The 19,254-nt window shown below is 56.3% G+C and overlaps 1 protein-coding gene across 19 annotated transcripts; it reads right to left on the bottom strand.

Annotated features, from left to right (window-relative positions):
- Positions 1–533: 533 nt before the first annotated feature.
- On the bottom strand, positions 534–18,040 carry ENTPD6 (ectonucleoside triphosphate diphosphohydrolase 6). 19 transcript variants are annotated; one of them, XM_081560477.1, is made up of 16 exons: positions 17,190–17,987; positions 16,650–16,734; positions 16,446–16,536; positions 13,529–13,852; positions 11,914–11,990; positions 11,118–11,261; positions 10,148–10,223; positions 9,430–9,465; positions 8,640–8,728; positions 7,761–7,840; positions 7,119–7,183; positions 5,687–5,788; positions 3,526–3,666; positions 2,651–2,743; positions 1,643–1,755; positions 534–1,551 (listed from the first exon to the last, which is right to left on the bottom strand). In XM_081560477.1, the coding sequence occupies exons 4-16, from the start codon at positions 13,818–13,820 to the stop codon at positions 1,453–1,455; spliced, it is 1,407 nt and encodes a 468-aa protein (XP_081416603.1). In that variant the 5' UTR covers positions 13,821–13,852; positions 16,446–16,536; positions 16,650–16,734; positions 17,190–17,987; the 3' UTR covers positions 534–1,452. The 19 variants fall into 19 exon arrangements, with proteins under 19 accessions (XP_081416603.1, XP_081416612.1, XP_081416598.1 ...); XM_081560486.1 differs by having other exon boundaries at positions 2,651–2,707; XM_081560472.1 differs by having other exon boundaries at positions 16,650–16,769; positions 17,875–17,987.
- Between the last annotated feature and the right edge of the window lie 1,214 nt (positions 18,041–19,254).

The raw sequence follows: 19,254 nt of genomic DNA, 5'->3' as shown, positions 1-19,254 counted from the left end.
TCTCTCTCCTGGTCCTGCCCACTTGGAGGTCAGGGCTCCATCCCTGCAGGCCTGACACGTGGGCTTATGCAGCAGTCACATCACTCTGGACCCCTGCAGCCCTGAGAGAGGTCTGGTCTTTGTCCAGGCTGTGACCCCCTTCTGCTGGTCCTTGATTAAAACCAGATCCTCACAAGACACGTTGCAGCTGGAGGTCAGTGCCCGCTCCAGACCACTCGGCCCTGGAGGCGATGAGCCCACAGACGTCACAGTCCAGAGGTGGCTCTGCTCTTCCAGACCCCAGAAAAGCCTGGACTTCCACAGGCCCACCCCGGACAGGGGACACCAGGAGTGCCCAGCGGGGCCTCTGCGTGTCCTGCTGCTGCTGTCTCCCCAAGAGGCACTGACAGGACTTTAATCCTGCAGTCACGGGTCACTCATGGGGGCAGGTTTTTGTTTCAACTTCAGTGAACGGGAACCTCAGGTGCCCAAAGTGGGTGCTGGGGTGGAGGGACAGGGCTGATGCTCACCAAGAGGAATCAGAGGAGCAGAAACCCTGGAAAACCCTTTATTTCAAGTGGAACACATGAGGTTCAGCTTATTTCGAGAACTGTACATTCACCACAGGAGCAGCTGTGGGCCTGGGGCCCACAGAGCCCTGTGCCCGGCTCAGCCAGCACCCCACGAGTCCGTGGGGGCTGGGCCGCCAGAGGGTGGATCCGGGGCTGTGGCCGGGTGGACACTGCTCGGCGGCCAACGGCTCAGGCAGCAATACATCCAGTGGGCTCAGGACACAGCTTCTATGCGAGCGCTTGGCACCACACAGACATCACACACAGACACATACACACACTCTTCACAGCAGTGCACACTCACATTCAGATACACACACACACATACATGGCTCAGGACACAGCTTCTGCGTGAGTGCTTGGCACCACACAGACATCACACACAGACACACACACTCTTCACAGCAGCGCACATTCACGTTCAGACCCCTCGAGGAGCCCGGGCAGGTGGGCCATGGAGAGGCATCCCCTCCAGCCACCCCCCACACTCAGTGCCAACGCGGCAGCTGAGCCTGAGCCCCCTGAGGACGCGGCTTCTGTATGACGTCACAGACCACACCCACGGGGACCACGGGCCCACTGGCCTGGGGGGACGCCCGCTGGAGAGCAGCACAGAACAAGACTCCTGTCGTAGGATGCACGTCACAGCCACTCCAGGCCTGAGATGGGACACTAGATGGCAGCAGGGCCACCCTGGCCTCAGCCTGCGTCCCCTGCCCCGTCTGGACACCGTCCACCTGGAGCCAGAGCCTGGGCTGCGTTCCAGCGCACCCAGGGGCTGGTGTGTGTGGCCGTGGGGAGGAAGGTCCCGGCCGGCGCCGTGGCCCCCATCCCGCAAGTCGGGGTTCCCCCTCCTCTCGCAGAGCCTGTGCTTCTGCGGGGACGGCCGGCAACTCGGCGGCTACGAGGCGGGGCTCCTGTGTCTGCTCAGGGAGTCGATGTAATGAAAAGTGGCGCCCAGAGCCCAGCTGGTCTCCACGTTGTCGATCTTCCGGGTCAGCTTGAAGAGACAAGTGGGGAGAGGAGCACGTGTGTGGGGAAGGCGGGCACGTGCTCCTGACGGGCAGGGAGGGGGCACCCAGGGTCCCTACCTTCAGCACTTTGTCCCTTGGGAAGCCGAGCTCCTGGAGCAGTGAGCTGACGTAGGTGAGGTCCAGGCACAGGAAGGGGCTGGGTGACGGCTGGGTCTCCGCCGTCCGGCACACTGTGGGGGACATGGCTCCTGGGCAGGGGTGCAGGCCCAGGCCACCCAGCTCCACCCACGCGGGGCACCACCCCCCAGGCCCTGCGCCGCCCAGGGCCTCCCTGCTGGTCAGAGCCCAGCACCGGCAGGGACTTGACGTCAACCCAGGGTCCACCACCCACCCCGGCCCTGTCTCCACCCGGTGACCCCAGCCACCTCTCCTGGGTGTGGACCCCAGCCTCCTGAGGACTGGAAACGCCCTCAAAGCTAGTGAGAGAGAGCAACCCACCCCTCTTCATGAGGAGAACAGACAAACCACCCACAGCCTCTGCTCAGAGCCTTCTCCCACTGGTGTCCAGGAGACAAACCCAGAAGTGAGGAGAACGATGGAAAAGAAGCCTTTCTGGGGGCAGGGGGAGGGGAAGGAGGTCTTTCGATGGAGAAATAGAGTTTAACTCCTTGGACCTGCAACTGGGAAAGGGACTCAGGGCGGAACCGCTACAAGCGGCCTGCACACCTGCCGGCGGGGAGTGAGGAGGGAGGGGTGGGAAACCCGCCCCTGGCCACACCTCAGGGGGACGGATCTTGGTCCCCCTCTCTGGGCTCTGCTGTGCAGGGGTCCCTGGCAACTGTGAATCTGCTGGGACACTTTGGGGGCTTGAGGCTACCCTAGCCAAACAGAGTCAGAAAAAGTGAAATCAAGGGAGTCCACGCCTCACACCCCAGGATTAAAATCCCCGCCCCCACCGCTCAGGCCACACAGGGAGCGGCGGGCTTGGGTCTGGCCAGCTCGGTGGCCCCTCACATGCTCACACCCCTGAAGGCTTGTCTGGGCGACAGGCAGGAGCTGAAGAGAAATTTCGGGGCCAGGGCCTGCCTCGAGCCCAGGACGGCGTCCTGCCTCCAAGCCACTCACCATACTTGGCAGCTATCTCAAAGTCCTCGACGACAAGGCTGCCTCCCTTCTCTGCATCTGTGGATGAGACCAAGCGCCCTGTTGGCACCAGGGCTGCAAAGCAGAGATGGCACTGAGGCCCCGGGGCCCATGCACCCTGGGAGAGGGGCCCAGAGGTGGATGGCTGGCATGTCTGGGCATTGGAGAATGAGGACAAGGTGCCCTGGCTCCAGTTGAGGCGAGCCTGCAGGCAGGGCAGCTGCTAGGATGCCCCAGAGAGAGGGACCTGGGCCCAAGTGAGCGGTGAGGGGTCACCTTCCCCCACCCCAGCCTCCCCTGCTGGCCGTCATCCACAGGACCGATAGCATAGCCAACCTGATGGCCTCTGTCTCTCCAGGGCGATTTTCTATGCACACTAATGTTTCATCCTCGCCATGGACAACGTTCTGATACCCTTAATCTATCTCATCAAAAGATATTTCCAGTCCTGACCCAGTGAAGTGACCTCAGGACCTCTTGAGACTTTCTAGCGGGTCTGATGAGCACCGGTCCCAGACTCCCAATGCCGTCTTCTGCCCTGATGGCACTCGCGGGTTGGGAAGGGGTCAGGGTGACACACATAAGCTCCTGAGGGTGGTCTGAGGAGTGGGTGCCAGCCTGGGTGCCAGCAGCTGAGGGTCTGAGAATCACACAGGTGAGAGGATAATGAACCAACAGCTAGGAAGCCTTCCTGCACCAAGCAGCTCAGAGAACTGAATTATTTATAAAAGAGGGGCCTAGTACTCTCTACTCACGACAGGTCCCTGCCCTCCCACCACCCTGATGTGACTGGTGGGCCCTCTGCCCAGGGTCCCACACCACAGACCCCCACATAGCAAACCCAGCCCCACCCTTACCTATGAGGCCCACATTTGCGGCAAGGTCGTAATAGTAGGAAAAGGCATAGAACTCCACGTCCCTCACTTCCTCCGTCCTGTGCACTTGGTTTCGGAGGATCTCGGACACTCGGCGGGCGCACAGCTGGTAAAGGCTCCCCGCTGGGGCGAAGAGAAAGCAGACTCAGCAGTCAGGGGGCTCTGGGCGCCTGACCACGCAGCCCAGGGTGGCCACAACCTGGGGGTGCTCACCAGCAACCTTTCAGGGGCCACGCGCTGTGGCCAGATCAAGGGGAGAAACTGCAAGCATAAAGGTGGCTGGAGGGTGGCCCCGACCCTGAAGGCCAGCAGCCTCAGGCTGGGCTCCTGGTGCTGCCCTGACGCAGCCCAGTGGGCCCACTCCATGCTCGCCCTGCCTGCCCCGCACTCAGCTTGAGTGTGCAGTGTCTCACCCACCTCAGCAGCCACCTAGGTGGGGCCTGCACCCCCTCCTGTCACAGAGGAAGGGGCTGGGCCTCAGAGGCAGCTTGCCAAGCTCACAAGGCTGGTCGTGACACTTGCTCAGAAGTGCGACAAACACAGGCTGAGTTAGTGGACGTGGATGGCCCACAGCCCATGCCCTGACCTGTTTCTGATCTTGCCCCAGTCCTGCTCCATGTCTGACGGCAGCTCTGTCTGGCTGCCCTGTGGTCCCCGAAGCCTCCCCCTTGCCTTTTGGATCATGTTTCCCTGCCCTCTCCCTGCTCTGACTCTCACACCTTCTCCTCCTCCTGTCCCCCTGCCCTCTCCCGGCTCTGACCCTCACACCGCCTCCTCCTTGCTCCTTAAATGCAGCAGCCGGGGCCTTTGGTGAGCTGCCCCCTCAGCTTGGATCTCATTGCCCAGCTCATCACGTCTTGTCTCTTCATGCCATGAGGCCTTCCCTGGTTGTCCTTAAACCACGACCCTTCTTCCCAATCCCCTCCTGTTTATTGCCAGATAATAAAGAATAGGAATTTGCTCTCCATCCTTGGTCCCTGACACAGAGCTTGTAAAGACTTGTAAGGCCCTGAGTGGTGAGGGTGAGAAGGGTGTCCTGTTATTCTCAACAAGCCCTAATTTTGTGCTAATGAGGTGACTCCCAGTGGGACCCTTGATGGCTTCAGGCTGGGGGCTAGAGGATTGGGATGTTCAGCGGCCCCTGGAGGGCATGGGCAGGGGGCTGGGGGCTGAGTCAGTCACCACGGGCCACTGAGTTGATCAGTCCCTCTGCAAGCAGCCTCGTAAAACACCTTCACGAAGGGGCTCAGAGAACTTCTGGGTTGGAGACGTGTGTGTGTGGTGGAGTACCCTTAGGCGGGGGCCTCCAGACACCCTCCTCACACGCCTGCCCTGTGCCTCTCTCCCATCTATTTCCCAGCTGTGTCCTTTAGAAGTAACCAGCGACAGGAACGTGTTTCCCAGAGTTACGTGTTTCCCAGAGTTCTGTGATCCCCTCCCAGCAAATTACTGGATTTGAGGACGGGGTCATGGGAACCCCTGACTTGTAACAGGTCGGTTAGAGGAATGGGGGACCAGCACTTGCAAGGGGTGTCTGAGGAGGGGGGCTCAGCCTGAGGGGTCTCTGCCCTGACTCTGTAAGTTAGTGTCAGAACTGAGCTGAATCGCAGGATACCCACTGGTGGCAGAGAGCTGGATGGTGAGGGGAAAACCCCACATTTGAGGTCAGAAGTGCTGTTTGTGGAAACAGCCCCATCAGTGGCAATGTCCTCACGCCCATGTCCAGGTTGGACATGGTATCTCAGTAGTCCTTTCAGGAGAAACTCAGAGCATAGAGCAATGGGGCGCTATGGGTGAGACAGGCAGGGGGCTCCTTGGCCTCTCCCGTCCTCGCTGGAGCACAGGCGAGGGTGGCACGGTCCACAGCTTGGCCTGGCTGTCAGCTCGAGGCCGGAGGATGTCCAGGCCCTTCCTCACTGGAAGCCTGCTGGGAAACCTGGCTTCTGGAGGAGCATTTGGCGGCAGACAGGGAGGCCTGTGCAGGGAGCCTGTGGGAGGCAGGAGCTCCAGAGCTGAGTCTTATCTCACGGGCAAGTACAGGCCGGTCTGTGAAGGAGGCTGGACAGGCCCCCTGCTTCTCTCAGGTGCTGGGGGGTAAGGGGCTGCCGTCGACCCTCCCGAGCCGCCCACCTCCATGCCATACCTGCCTCCTGTCCTGCAATCCTGTATGTCACTTCAGCATGCGCCCACTCTCCTCTGAAACCGGCAGACAGACAGGGGCTGACCAGCTCCTGTCCATCCTCAGCTGAAAGAAGAGAGGAGATGAAGAGCACTGGCCACGGTGGAGCCAAGATGAGTCCCACGGAGAGCGGCCCATGGCGCTGAGGGCCTCAGAGGGTCAAGGGAACGCGCTTCCTTCCTGCCGTGAGGCTGAACCTCTGGGAGCGCCCCAGGTCAGCGGCAGGGGGGCAGAAACCCCAGCAGAGCCACTCCCAGCTCACTGCCAAGGAGGGGCTTCGAGGTTGCAGGTGATGGAGCCGGGGGGCCAGGACCTGCGGTGGGGGCCTGCTCACCAGGAGCCTGTGCCGCTGGGCCCACAACCGGCAGAGGAAGGGCGGTGGCCGGCCTCCAGGGCCCCAGCCCTCGGGGACACACCTGCTGGCCTCCCGCTGAGCACGCCCCTGTCCTTGTCTGATTCTGGTCTGGGCCCTCCCACACCAGTGGAACGGCCCCCCATGGGACCCTAGCAGGGGTGCCATGGCCTGTGAAGGCAGGAGATAAAAAGACGTTGTCTGTAACCGCTCAGTCTGGTGTGTGGTCTGCTGAGTGATGGCAGGAGCCACCATCACACTGGGGAGAAACACGGCTCCCCTGCTGCTCTGACGGGGTGGGGGTTGCAGGAGGGACAGGGCGCCGAGGCTGGTGCAGACAGGCAAGTGGGTGCCTGCCGTCCTCCGCTGACTAACGGGTGTTTTTCAGATCAGAACGAGGTTGCAGGTGTTTGTGAGACACAGACACGGTTTTGGATTGCAACAAAGGGGACACTGCTAGAAGTTTAAATGGCAGGATCTGAAATAAAGGAGCTGAAGTGGGACATGTGTGGAAGAGGATTCCAGCGGAACACACGAGGGCTTGTGCACATCTGATCAAGGCCTCTGGGGGGACAGGCTGAGGTGGCCTCAAAGCAGGGCTCTGGTCTGCCTTGGGTACACGGTTCCCTAGATATCCCAGGAGCGCAAGCGCCTGCTGGCAAGGTCTGGCTTGTCTGAGCCAAGTGCGTCAGGATGGAATGGCATGGAGAGGGCCTGGGAGCAGACACAGGCTTTGTCCCCAAATGCCACACCTAGAGGAAGGTCAAGCCCGTTCCAAGTTCCCTCCAGTGCAGGAGAACGCAGGGCATGTTCTCAGGAGCCACCCTGTGGTAAATCCTTATAAACAAGCCAATGCTGATGGTGTCATTTCTTAGGTTCCTAAGACGCTCTCTCTTAGTGATTCAGAAACCACTTCACTAGCCATCTTTCTTTAAAAAGTAATTGGGGAGGTCCTCAGGGGCCCCCAACAGGTCTATAGGGACACTCTTTGAGGCTCCCAAATCCTGCCGGCCAGAAGGGCTCTGGACACTGCACCCCACTCACCAGGCTTCCCCTCCTCGCCTCCCAGGACCGCCAGTCTCGCTGACATCAAGCCAAGCCCCAGGTAGCTGTGGAGAGAGTGCCCTGGTGAGGAGAGGCTGCCTGGAGGCCCAGGTGCCACCCTGCACACCGCCTGGGCATGTCCACTGGACCCAAGGGGGTGGGGGGCCGGGGCTGGGCAGGGCAGTGGCCTCCTGCTTCTCCCAGGAGCTCCTCGGCTCAACAAGCCAAGACCCTTCCTTGGCGGAGCTCAACCAGGAGCTGTGGACACTGCGGAGAGTGACAGGCAGGCCTCTACCTTCATGGTGTGGACAGGCTCGTGGAAAGAAGCTACTCAAGGTGCCAGTGGCAAGAAGACGACCCAGGAAACGCCTGCACAATCCACGGGCTCTTCCCCACTTCCCCAAAAGCCTCTTCCGAGGCAGAATAGAATACATACAAAATAAGAAATACTGCAGATGAATTTTAAAAGGAGGAAAAGGGAAGAGGAGAGGGGAGAGGGTGGCCACAGGGGGAGGGGGAGGCTGCAGGGGGATCCATGGCAGGGTCCGGGGACTGAGTCTGTGGACAGCGCTCTGGTCGCTCCCAGGGGAGGCCTGCAGTGGTAAGCTGAACCCCTGTCCACCCTCAGTCCTGAGGACGCACCTGTAGGAGTAGAGCCTGTAGGTCCTGTTAAACACCCGGAGGGATGTGAGGAAGCTGGGAGGCGAGGTCTGAAGGGTGCCCTGGGAAGAACACAGGGTTAGTGCTCCTTTCCTGCTGGCCTTTCTAGAAAACCGTCCCCCACCTCCCTCAATTCATATGAAAGCACAGGGATATGCACAGGTGTATTCAATTAGCTTTTCATCACATCACAAGCCATGAAACAGCTTAGACCAAGCAATGAAGCACTTGGGTTTTTCCTTTTTATGGGGGTTGGGGGGCGGGGGGCTGTGCTACATGGTACGTGGGATCTCAGCTCCCTGACCAGGGATGGAACCTTCGTCCCCTGCAGTGGAAGCATGGAGTCTTAACCACTGGACTGCTAGGGAAGTCCCGTGTCTCCCCTCTTTTTGAGTAATATTTATCCATTCTGAGAAATATGGCCCAACCAGAACAGTTTGGAGTATATTTAAGGCTCTTCCATTAAAACTGAAAAAAAAAAAAAATTTAAAAAGTGGTGGATGAGGAAAGTACTTTTTAATAACAGCATGCGATCTTAACTGGAAATGTGTCCATCCTGAAAAGGATTGTGACCCTGTCCCATGTGAGTCAGACTGATGGCCCCTCCCTGGAAGCCCTTGCGGGGCAGGGAGGAACCCACCCCACGCTCTCTGACCAAAGGGCTCCAGGTAGTATCTGCTGATAGTTTATTACCCCAGCAAAGAGCAAATTCCTAGGTTTTTTTTCTAGGCAGAGTTAAAATCAAACTAAGCAGGGTTCACTGTGTGTGATGACCCTCTGGAGGGAAGCTGAGCTCACGGGCCTCCAGGGGGCTGCCGCTCCCCCACAGGGCAGGCGGCCTTGGGGGTGGGGGCTGGTTACCTCGAGTCTCGGGAGGAAGGTGATCTGGGTGGACCCCCCGCCCAGGTCCAGCATGCCCACGCTGCCCCTTCCAGGGGTCTTCAGGCTGCCTGCAGCACCGGAAGTAAAATCCACATGGCAATGACAGTTAATAAACAGAACAGCAAAAAAATAAGGGGGGGAGGGGGAAGTCAGAAGCTAGGCCCTTCCGTGGAAAGAAGAACAAGACAACAGAGGCTGCAGCCACTTAAAAATCTCCACATGTTTGGGGGAGGGCACAAAGAGCAGCTGCCTGGCGGGGCCTTCATCTGAGCTTTCACCTGGGCTCCAGACCTGCTCCCTGGCACGGCTGTCCACTCCGGGGTGGCAGAGCCTACAGGAAACTTCCCTCTCTCTCATCCAGTGTCAGACATGCTGGGCTTGTCCATAATTACAACAGAGGGCCAAAAACCCACATCCCGAGAGTCATCTGAGAAAAACGATTCCTGTTTCCAAGGGCCTATGCTCCTGGTCCCTGGTATTCCTCCAGCAGGACTTCAATTATAAGGTGATCGGCACTTGCCTCACGTTTGACATTGACTGGGGTGACTCAGGGCTTCTCTCAGGAATGAGGATGGTGCTGCTGCAGGCCACAACCACCCCCAATACCTGCATCCACAAAGTCGGGGCCCGCCCCACGCTGGGGTCAGTAACACTGCAAAACCCTGGGCGGGTTATTTTAAAGAGCAGAGATGAGGTTCCTGCTCTCAAGACCCGGGTCTGTGAACAGTGGGCTCTGTGAACAGTGGGCTCTGTGATGAAGGGAACCCACCTGTTAAGAAGTTCACGGTGATCCACGCAGAAACACCTGCAGGACAGGGTCACAAAGGGCACCTGAATCACCTGAGAGGCTGTAATTACAGCGCCAGGGGCTCATGGCGACTTTCGGATTTCAGGGGCACGAGGAGACCACCTCCCCACTACTCTCAGCCTCTGGATCGGCTACGGGAACGGGCGTCACTCAGAGCCAACAGCGGCTTCTGGCAGACTGCTCTAGAAGACACCGCACTAAAAGCCGGAGTGCTCGGCCAAATGTCCCATCCCACACTCCCACTCTTTATCAACTGCCTCTTTTCAGAAGAGGAGGGACGAGAACCAAATGTTCTCTTTCCTTCCACCCACACAGACTCTTAAGGTCACATTTAGAGTCAGGGCTGGTAAGGAACCTTATTAAGCGATGCTCTGAGAATTAAGGCAACAGCAGTGTACTCACACAGCAACTGGGGGTTCTCTCTAAATGTTCTTAGAAGAGAGGATTTGTTTTCAGGACTGTGATCTGTGCCAGGCTGGCAGCCAGTCATGAGGAGAATCTAACACTGGCCCCAAGGAGGCTCTGAGACGGTCAGACTGTGGACGGGGGGGTGGGGCAGGGCCGTCACTTCGGTGTCTGTGCCTCCGGCCAGGCCAGGGAAGGCTCCAGCGACATGCTGATGGCAGCGCTGCATGCAGCCCACCTCGAGGGACGGCCTCGCGGCATTTTCGCTAATTACCTTCATCTGTCCCGTTCATGATGGAAACACAGTCGTCCCCCACGAGGAATGGCGACGCCTCAAATACTTCTTTCACCTAAATGTAAAGAGAGAGGCGCCTTTAACCTTGAGAATCTAAACTCGCAGTCCCCACTCACTGCCCCACATTAGGACTGGACAGGAGGGGTGGCGGGAAGCCCCATGGGGCAGATCCTAGCCCTGCACCCCCACGGAGACTGGTGGGCACGTGCCCAGGGGATGGCCTGGCACAGGGGAGACGGAGGCTGGGAGCAGCTGCATTTGGCTGTAGTTCCTTCTCCATGTTTTAGCCATAATAGATACACAGATACATCAGTATGTCTGCACTTATATCCCACAATCTGAGCCTATGAAGGTAGTTTCTATAAAGGGACCTTGACAGGCCTGCAACAACTTCATTTAACAGCTGACAAGTGCAGAAACAGCTCTGAGCAGGACCATTTTGCTGAGAACACTTTCCCTGATTCCTGATAGTTAAGACTCCTACAAGCATCCGTCAAAGACAGGCTCCAGGGCCACCTTTGGGAGGTGTAGTGCCTGGGCACATGCCAACGGCCTCCTGAGCTGTCCCGTCTGAGCATCAGGCCAAGAGAGGGGCCTGCGCTTCCTGCAAGGGTGACCAGCTTGAGCCGAAATTTCAAGAATTCAGGTCCCACTGCCTCAGACACACAGCAAGTCCTTGGATGGAAGGAAGCCCTTCAAACATATTATTTTCCACACAAACTTGTTCTTTTTATAAAACAGATTCATTCTAGAAAACATGAATGGCTTTAAACATCTTGAGGAAGAAAGCATCCTTCATCCACAAGCCCTCCGCCTAAGGTGACACTGCGAATGTGTCGACATGTTTCCTTCCTGTGAGACCTTCTCCAGGGCCCTGCTCGGACGTGGACGGATGCTCCATGGTCTCGGTTATCATCAGCCAACCCTTGGGGGAAATGGAGGCCCTCACCTTCCGCAGCAACTTCTGAGCCTTTTCTCCTGGCAACAGGCGCAGACCAGCTGTGGCCTTGAGGACCAGGGGGGTGGCCTTCCAGAAGTCAAAGGGGATGTCCTGTTTGGCCACGTCCAGTAGCTCTTGGATCCCCAGGGTGCTCTGTGGACGTGGTGGGTAAAGCAGGGTTGGTCCACCCGCAGCGTGGTCACGGTTGCTCCCCACCCTTTAGGTTTTATACATCTGTAAATGTATTTTTTTCCTGATTTTACAAATTGGCAGAAACAGTTACTCAAATGGTGCTGGCGGGGTCATGGGGCGGACCTGTGGCAGCGGAGTGGACCGGGGTTCTACATGCCCGGCCCAGCCACCTCGGGCAGACCATGAGAGAATTCTAGGGCCCGTGTGTGTGTGTGTGTGTGACTGGACCAGGGCCTGTGTGTGTGTGTGTGTGTACACATGTGGGGTGGTGTGTGGTTGTATGTATGTGTATATATGTATGGTGTGTGTGGCTGCATATATGGTGTGATGTATGTATGGTGTCATTGTGTGCGTGTATGTACACGTGTGGTGTGTGTATATGATGTGTGTGTGTGCTATGTATGTGGTTGTGTACACATGTGCGGTGTACATGGTGTTGTGTATATATGGGGGGGCCTCCCATGGGTGCCAGTGTCCGCCATAGAACCCCTACGCTGTGGAGCATCCCAAGTCAGCACAGCAGAGATCCTGCATCTGAGAGGAAGGAAGTCACTTTAATAAGGCCACAGAAGACAAACTTGATGAGCAAAGAGACCTGAGAGAAAACTGTTACCTTTTCAACGTCATCAGCATAAGCAGAAAGACCTGGCTTCAGTGCTTTGAAGGTTTCATGGGTCAAGGTGGGAGTTTCTAAGGGAAAATCATATTTTATACAAGGTCCAAGTGTGAATATAAACACAAATACAGGAATCTCTATAACTATGATGAGCCACACTTTTAAGGCAGACATCTGAAAACAGACCTTCACTCTTTCTTGTCTAAACTCTGCCTATTTAGTCTGGCAAATGAGGAACATAATACTTAACGTTTTGGCTAGAACTTTTCCTCTTAAAAAAAAAAAAAGAACCTTATTTATTTACTTAGGCCACACTACGAGGCATGTGGGATCTTAGTTCCCCAACCAGACATTGAGCCCCTGTCCCTTGCACTGGAAGCATGGAATCCAATGCATGCTTAACCACTAGACTGCCAGGGAATCCCCCAAATCAACTTTTTTGAGGTATAATCTACAGACCAAAAACCTATCCATTTAAAGTGTTAAAGTTTAACACAGTTAATTCTTGCTGATTCAACAAGCAGAGGAGCAAGGCAAATGATTTCAAACTAAAAATGTGAAAACAATTTTCTTGATTCTAGCATGGACACATTACTGGTTCTAAAGACTATTTCATTCTTCTTTTTAAAAAATTCAGTGTCTTAAATTATTCGGGGCCTGGGCTCACATGCTTACACCAGGGGAGAGTATTCCCAGGCACACCGAGGCAAAGCAATGTTGTCAAAATACAGACACAAGAAAAGGTCAGGGACAAACTTTTTGTAAGGACATCTCTCCAAAGAAACTACACCAACATGGCTACTAAAGGGTTATATGCTGACACGTGTTGCCTTAAACTTAGCTTCAGATCAATTCTGGAGGTAGGCAAAGTCCAGCATATAAACATTAAACTATTGTAACAAGTCGAAAAATAAAGCAGATGAAAAGTGGACAAATGTGTCACAAGAGACTTGGAGGGGCCTCCTGAAGGCACCTGGTGCCTCCAGCTCAGCTAAATGCGCAGAAGGATCAGCACAGAAGCAGAGAAGAGGGACCCCAGAACTGACTCCCCAAGGGGTGGGGGTGGGGTGCTGGGCAACACTGGGGGTTTCCCCATGGGAGAAACCAGCAGGTGAAGACGCCCAGCTCCACCCTCATCCCTCCCCAGCCCCCACCTGGGAAGCAGGCCCATAGGCGATGGCCACAGTTCCCTTTTTACTGAGGCCATGGCCATCGGGCACCCCCTCACTGCCTGGCCCCAGTGGGCAGCTCTATGTCTTTGTTCATGTACCTGACATTCCTGAACTCGCGGCTCCCACTGGCCTGAACCTGGGGCTACCAGCTGCCTTGAACTCAGCCCATGTGACTTCTGGCCTAAGTCATGGTCCCAGCCACCCAGCCCGCCGGGGACGCTGGGAGGGGACAGGACACCCCCACACCCTCCGAGGTCTCAGCTGCCCGTAGCTGGTCACCAGACACCAGTGTGAGCGAGGATATCAGGGACTCCTGAGAACCAGCCCTGTCGACAAGCTCTCTGGGGAGTGCCGGGTGGGAGGTCCTGTCCACCCCGAGGGCCTGGGCTTTGATGTGAGATGGAGGGCAGGGGATGCGGTCAGGGCTTTCTGCCCAGTACCTCCAGGCTGCCGGCTGAACTGGAAGACGTGTACACGGGTGCCAGTGCTGCCAGCATCAAACATGATGCCGTAGGAGACCTCAGGTCCGTGGGCGGCCGGCCCCGGGGGACTGCGGGCCTGCTGGCCCCTCCGGGCCCCCGTAGCTGCCTCGGGGATGCCGAGGAAGGCCTGGGTGGCGGAGGCCCAGTGCCACTTGATGTAGGCGACGTAGATGAACAGGCACACGAACAGCCCCAGCGGGTACGCCACCTTCGTCATCCTCAGGTTCCCATTGTTTGGTATTTTTCTCATTTCCTCGTGTGCGGAAGATGGTGCTAGAGCAGCTGGTGGGAGGAAAAACACACAGGGCTGTAAGGTTCCAGGGCCAGTGGGAAATTCCTGTATTCAGGGACAAAATCTGTTCAATCATAATTCTTTCCACAGGGACTTCCCTAGTGGTCCAGTGGCTAAGACTCTGCTCTCCCAATGTAGGGGGCCCAGATTCGATCCCTGGTCAGGGAACTAGATCCCACGTGCTGCAACTAAGACCTGGTGCAGCCAAATAAATAATAATCAATAAATATTAATTCCCTGCCCCCTGCTGCCCCGATCTGCATTTTTCCTGTGGAATTAGAAGCTTCATTTGCTTCTCAGAATGATTCTGGAAGGTGGAATCCCCATGGAACAGAAGAGGAACTGAGATTTGTAGAAACTAGACAACCTGTCCAAGACCGCTGGTCCTGCTGGTGCTGACCAGGGCCACAACCCCCAGCCCCATGGTGCTCTCCATGGGCTGGTCCAGGCAGACGGCTCTAGACTCAGTGCTGTTTTAAAAGCCAAGTGTACACGGTGTCCCTGGACCTTTCAAGGGAACAGATATATATCCAGTTCATTCTCCCCATTCTCACTTTTCCTCCCACGTTGGTGATTTACTTTCCAAAGGTTTAAACTCTGGTCCCTTGGGGACTGTAGAGCCATACAAGGTCAGAGAAAGAGCTCGTTCTGGGAGTTTCATAGCAGATACCCCCTTTCATTCACATGCATGTTCCTGCCGAGAAGGAAATCACGCCCATGTGCTTTCAAAGTTCCCGACAAAATAAATTGATTTGGCCCCACTATTTTTGGTTCAGTGCACCTCAAAATGGAGGCCTTTGCTCAATGGAGGCACCAGGAGGGAACCAGAGGCTCAGAGGATGAGAAGGGAGGCGCCTGGTTGTCTGGGTTCCCCCATCCTCAGGGACGTCCACCATCTGTCCACCTTCACTGCTGGCTGTGGGAGATGGAGTGGACACCCCAGGGGAGGGAAGACAGCAGTACTGGCTAGGTGGGAAGCAGGGTGTGTGCCCATGGGCGAGCCCCTGGTTGGGGAGCTGGTCTCACCTGTAAGTGGTGGGGCTCGGTGCTCAGGACACAAAAGACAGTAGGGGAGGAGGGCTGGAGAACAGCGTGACTGTACTTGCAGGGATAGGGAGTGGAGACCAGGCCTGGACAGCAGGGGGCAGTCTTGGGTGGACTCATAACACCCCCAGGCTGTCTGGGGAGGACAGACAGAACAGTAGGGGATCTAGTCCTTCAGCTACAACTGGATGCCCTCGGCCCCTGGAGCATGGCCCAAACCTTGGGGGCCCCTGTGCTCCTGCAGGGGGAGGGCCTGCCTGGAGGCCTGGGGAATGGAGGGGAGACAGCACACCCCTCCCTGAGCTTCTGCAGCTGTGTTCCAGGCTCCTCAGTGCTCTCCTGTCCCACTCTCGAGTAAGCTGCAGTTCCTTTGTGCCGCCCTGCCCTCTGGTGAGAAGGGGCCTCTCTGGAAGCAGGGACCAGCCCACTCATCCTGATTTCCCGACCACAACACAAGGTCAGAAACCAGCAGCTGCTCAGCCAACACCTGCAGGTGAAGGAAGCTAGCTGATGACGCGGCAATTCACCAGGAGGCATGGAGGATGCTTCAGGACCCAGGTGATGGCCATCTGAGATGGGAATATTTGGGCAGGAGATGGCAGTGACCAGGTTTTCCACATGTGGAGTTTGAAATGACGGCAGGACTTCAGTTGGACATAGAACTGAGCCTTGTGAGAGATGCCAGGTTTGGGGTTGGTGCTTGAGCAGCCATCCCCAGGCAGCCAGCTCCACTCAGGAACAGGCCCTTTCAGAGGCTTCCTGTTTTTACGTTACAGTAACCCAAAGTTTCCCATGGCTAAGTGATCTCTGAAAAAAGTACTTATAGAGAAAGTTCTAAAGCAGCTATTTCCAAGGATGGTTAGCAAGGACACAAAAGCAAAACTAACATCTTACAACTCTGAAAGTGTTTTATAGAATCCTTTTACATAATCAGTTTTTTTTAATTTAAAGGTAAGAAGGGATTTATTAGAATGCAACACTTGTGAAGCTTATAAGTGGGTGGGCGAGCAATGCCATGTCCTGAGAACTTAACTGGGCTACAGTTTTCTAATCAAAGGAAAAGTGGGAATGTGGAGAACTTCCTGGTCTTTCTTGAGTAGATGTGATGTTTCTATCATCAGTTTCTCCTTCAGGTTGGGCAAGGGAGCTTTCTTGTCCCTACACAGTCAGGCTAGGTCCAGAAATTATTGTTTTTCTCTGTGTGCAGAGAGCATGTTCTAGGGATAATTAACTTACTGAGCTCACTGTTTTATTGTTTATAAGCAAATTTTACTGTTTTGTTTATGAGCAAATTTCATCATGTCCTATGTTAGCCTGAGAGCCATAATATACATAATCAGATTAACAGGTAGAATATTACATTTTGAGGCAAAGGCTGCTCTTAATTAAATTTGTCTACCCATTTAAAAAACACCACTTTAAACACGCTATGAATATATCCTGTTACCAGAGCCCACAGTGCGGGCACCTATATACCACATGATGACTGACTTCCATACAACAGGACCAATGCCCAGGAATGTTTGTAAACGGACTTGCCTGGAATCACACGGTTGGCACACGGCAAGGCCGAGGAGTTTCAGGCTTCTGAATCCAAATCAAACGTGCTTCATTCATCACTTCCCTGTCCCTGTGAATACAAGACTACTTCAGACAACCAAAAAACACATGAAATTACACACACATAATCATTAAAGTTACAGGGGGCCTCCCAGGTGGCTCAGTGGTAAAGAATCCACCTACCAATGCAGGAGACGCGTGTTTGATGATCTCTGGGTGGGGAAGATCCTCTGGAGGAGGAAATGGCAACCTACTCCAGTGTTCTTGTCTGGAAAAATCCCATGGACAGAGGAGCCTGGTGGGCTGCAGGCCATGGGGTAGCAAAAGGTCAGACATGACTGGGCACAATCATTCAAGTTACACACCATGTTCAGGGTGGCATAAACAGAGGTCAAACAGAACAGAACTCTGAGGGGGCCCGAGCCAGGAACAGCCATGTCCCTGAGGCCGGAGCCTAAAAGCCAGTTTCATTCCCTGAGGTAAGGGGCTTGTCCAGAGCTAAGACAGCTGCAGGAGGGGCGGGTCACATTTTGGTGACACTATCGACACCTCAATGCCCCTCCCCAGAGGATCACCAAAGAAAATAATTTTCGTTCAGTTTTGCTCTTTAAAGGAGAGTCTAGAACAATGCAGTTAAGGCAAGGCGGTGGGGAATGAGGACTCGGCTGGTGGTGGGTCAGGATCTAGCTGCACAGAGGCAAACAGAGGTTTGGCTGAGCTAACCTGGCTCCCAGTTGGCTACGGGAGTGGGGTGGGGCTGCCTCCCCCTGTCCTGGGTCAGAGAGGAGAGTCTCGGTGTGGAGCAGCGGCAGTGATTTCCCGCCCCATCCCCCGGGCAAGCTTTCTAGGAGCTGGGGACCGGCAGGTCGGCTCGCGAAATACGAGCTCTATCCGATTTAGATCTGTAGGCCAGTTTCTTCAAGGGTGAAGTCCCCCAAAGGACCGTGAGCGCAAATGACTTCCGCAGATACTGAAAACCTATCCAAAAATTAAAGCGCAAAACCAAACACGAATCTTCCTGGTAGGTGTCAACGGGCTTTCCTCCCTTGCTGATCAGGCCCTTGTCGGGTCTTCTGCGCCCGGGCTGGGAGCGGGTCGGCAGACGCCGGCTTAATGAATGAGGCGGCAGGCTCCGGGCTGCCCGGGGTGGATACCTGGGCGGTCTCGTCTATCCCCGTACCAGAACACAGACTGCGCCCCCCAGACGTCAGCGGAGCCCGGGGTGTCAGTGACCCTGAGGCCACCTCCAGGCGCTGCCGCCTGGAGACGGGAGTTGCCGGGCGCCGGGTCTGCGCCCCGGAGGCCCCGGATGGGTCCCGTCCCCCGGGGGTAAGCGCACAGTGCCCGGGGTGGGGGGCGGCGGCCCACGTGCGTCTGCACCCCGGGGCCGGCGGGACCCACCGCTTACCCTTCAGCGACCTGCGCCCCACCCGCAGAGCGGAGTGCCGGTCCCCGGGGAGCTCGCAGGCCTCCGAGGCCGTTTCTCCGCGCTCCCGCCTCACCGGTGTCAGCGCTGCCTCCACCCCCCGGGTCCGCGGGCACTGGACCCGGGAGCCTCGGCCCCGCCCACGTGTGATCTGCGTCAGCCCAGTGCGCAGGTGCAGCGTGGAGGCGGGGGCGGGGCGTCCCAGTGCGCAGGCGCAGCGTGGAGGCGGGGGGCGGGGCGGCCCAGTGCGCAAGCGCCGTGTTCTGGGCTGGTGTGGTCCTGGATGATAGGGTGTTGGTTGTGTGGCTCTAGCTCCTGGCTCTCCCCCGTGGCACTGCGGAGGAGGCCTGTGTCGTGCTTGGCCGGAGTCAGCCCTGCAGTCTCACAACCTTGGCCAGCTGTGGAACTTTTGATTTTTCTCCGGTTCCCCCCCCACGACATCTAAAGTCCCTCTTTTTCCTGAAGGTAATTCACAGTAGAAAATGCCACCACGACAGAACAGGCAGTGTCACCAAGGCTCTCCTATTCCTGACCTCCATGTTCTTGTCTATTCCTGGAAGGGGCCCGGGTTCCCTGCTCCTGGGCAGGGCAGTCGTTCACGCAGCCCTGTTTCCTCAGGGTCCTGCTGGCAGGGCTGCCCATGTGTCCCCTTGACCAGTCTCCTCTCCTAGCCACAGTGCTGCTGGCCTTCCAGCTCTCTTACTGTGGATGCGCACCCGTGACAGATGGCACCTGGCCAGTGGGGTGTCAGTGTGCCCCCTGCAGACCTGGCCCTGGGAGAACCTTGGTGGTTCCTGAATCTCGGGGTCTTCCTGAGTTTGTTGTTGAAACATGGGCAGTTGAGAGTGAGTGGGTGCCGACAGGTGGGATGTAGCGACAAAACTACTAAGGCCAGGCCTGGGCAGGGGGCCACGTTTCCTCACTGCAGCACCTGGCGGAACACTGGCCTCATTTACCAGGTTGTGTGGCTGAACACTGACTGTTTGATCAGCTCCACCTTGAGCTCACAGTGCTACCGCTTCCCTGTTCTGGGGGACTGAACGTTAGCCCGCTCATGAGGAATGAACGCCACCCAGATAAGTTCCCATCAATGTTTTGCCAGGCCTTCAACTGCTGTGAACACTGAAAGAGCGCCTTTTGTGTAGATGGTTAAAGGTCACTGAGACCCTCCTCCCCAGGGGAGAAAGAACCTCTGGTTGCCATCAGTAACACTACTTCTCCCCACAGTCAGATTCTATTTTTAGCTTTGGTTCCTTTCAGTTCCCCTGTACCCATTTGGCAGCAAAGAGTGCAGCTTCGAATGCCTGTATATGTCACCCACAATAAACTTCGTCATTGCTCTATAAAGTTGCTGCTTTCTCT

The sequence above is a fragment of the Giraffa tippelskirchi genome, chromosome 13 (genome assembly GCF_054371585.1).
Source record: "Giraffa tippelskirchi isolate mGirTip1 chromosome 13, T2T-mGirTip1v1.2.pri, whole genome shotgun sequence".
NCBI lineage: Eukaryota > Metazoa > Chordata > Mammalia > Artiodactyla > Giraffidae > Giraffa > Giraffa tippelskirchi.
This window is presented reverse-complemented; position numbering and strand designations above follow the sequence as displayed.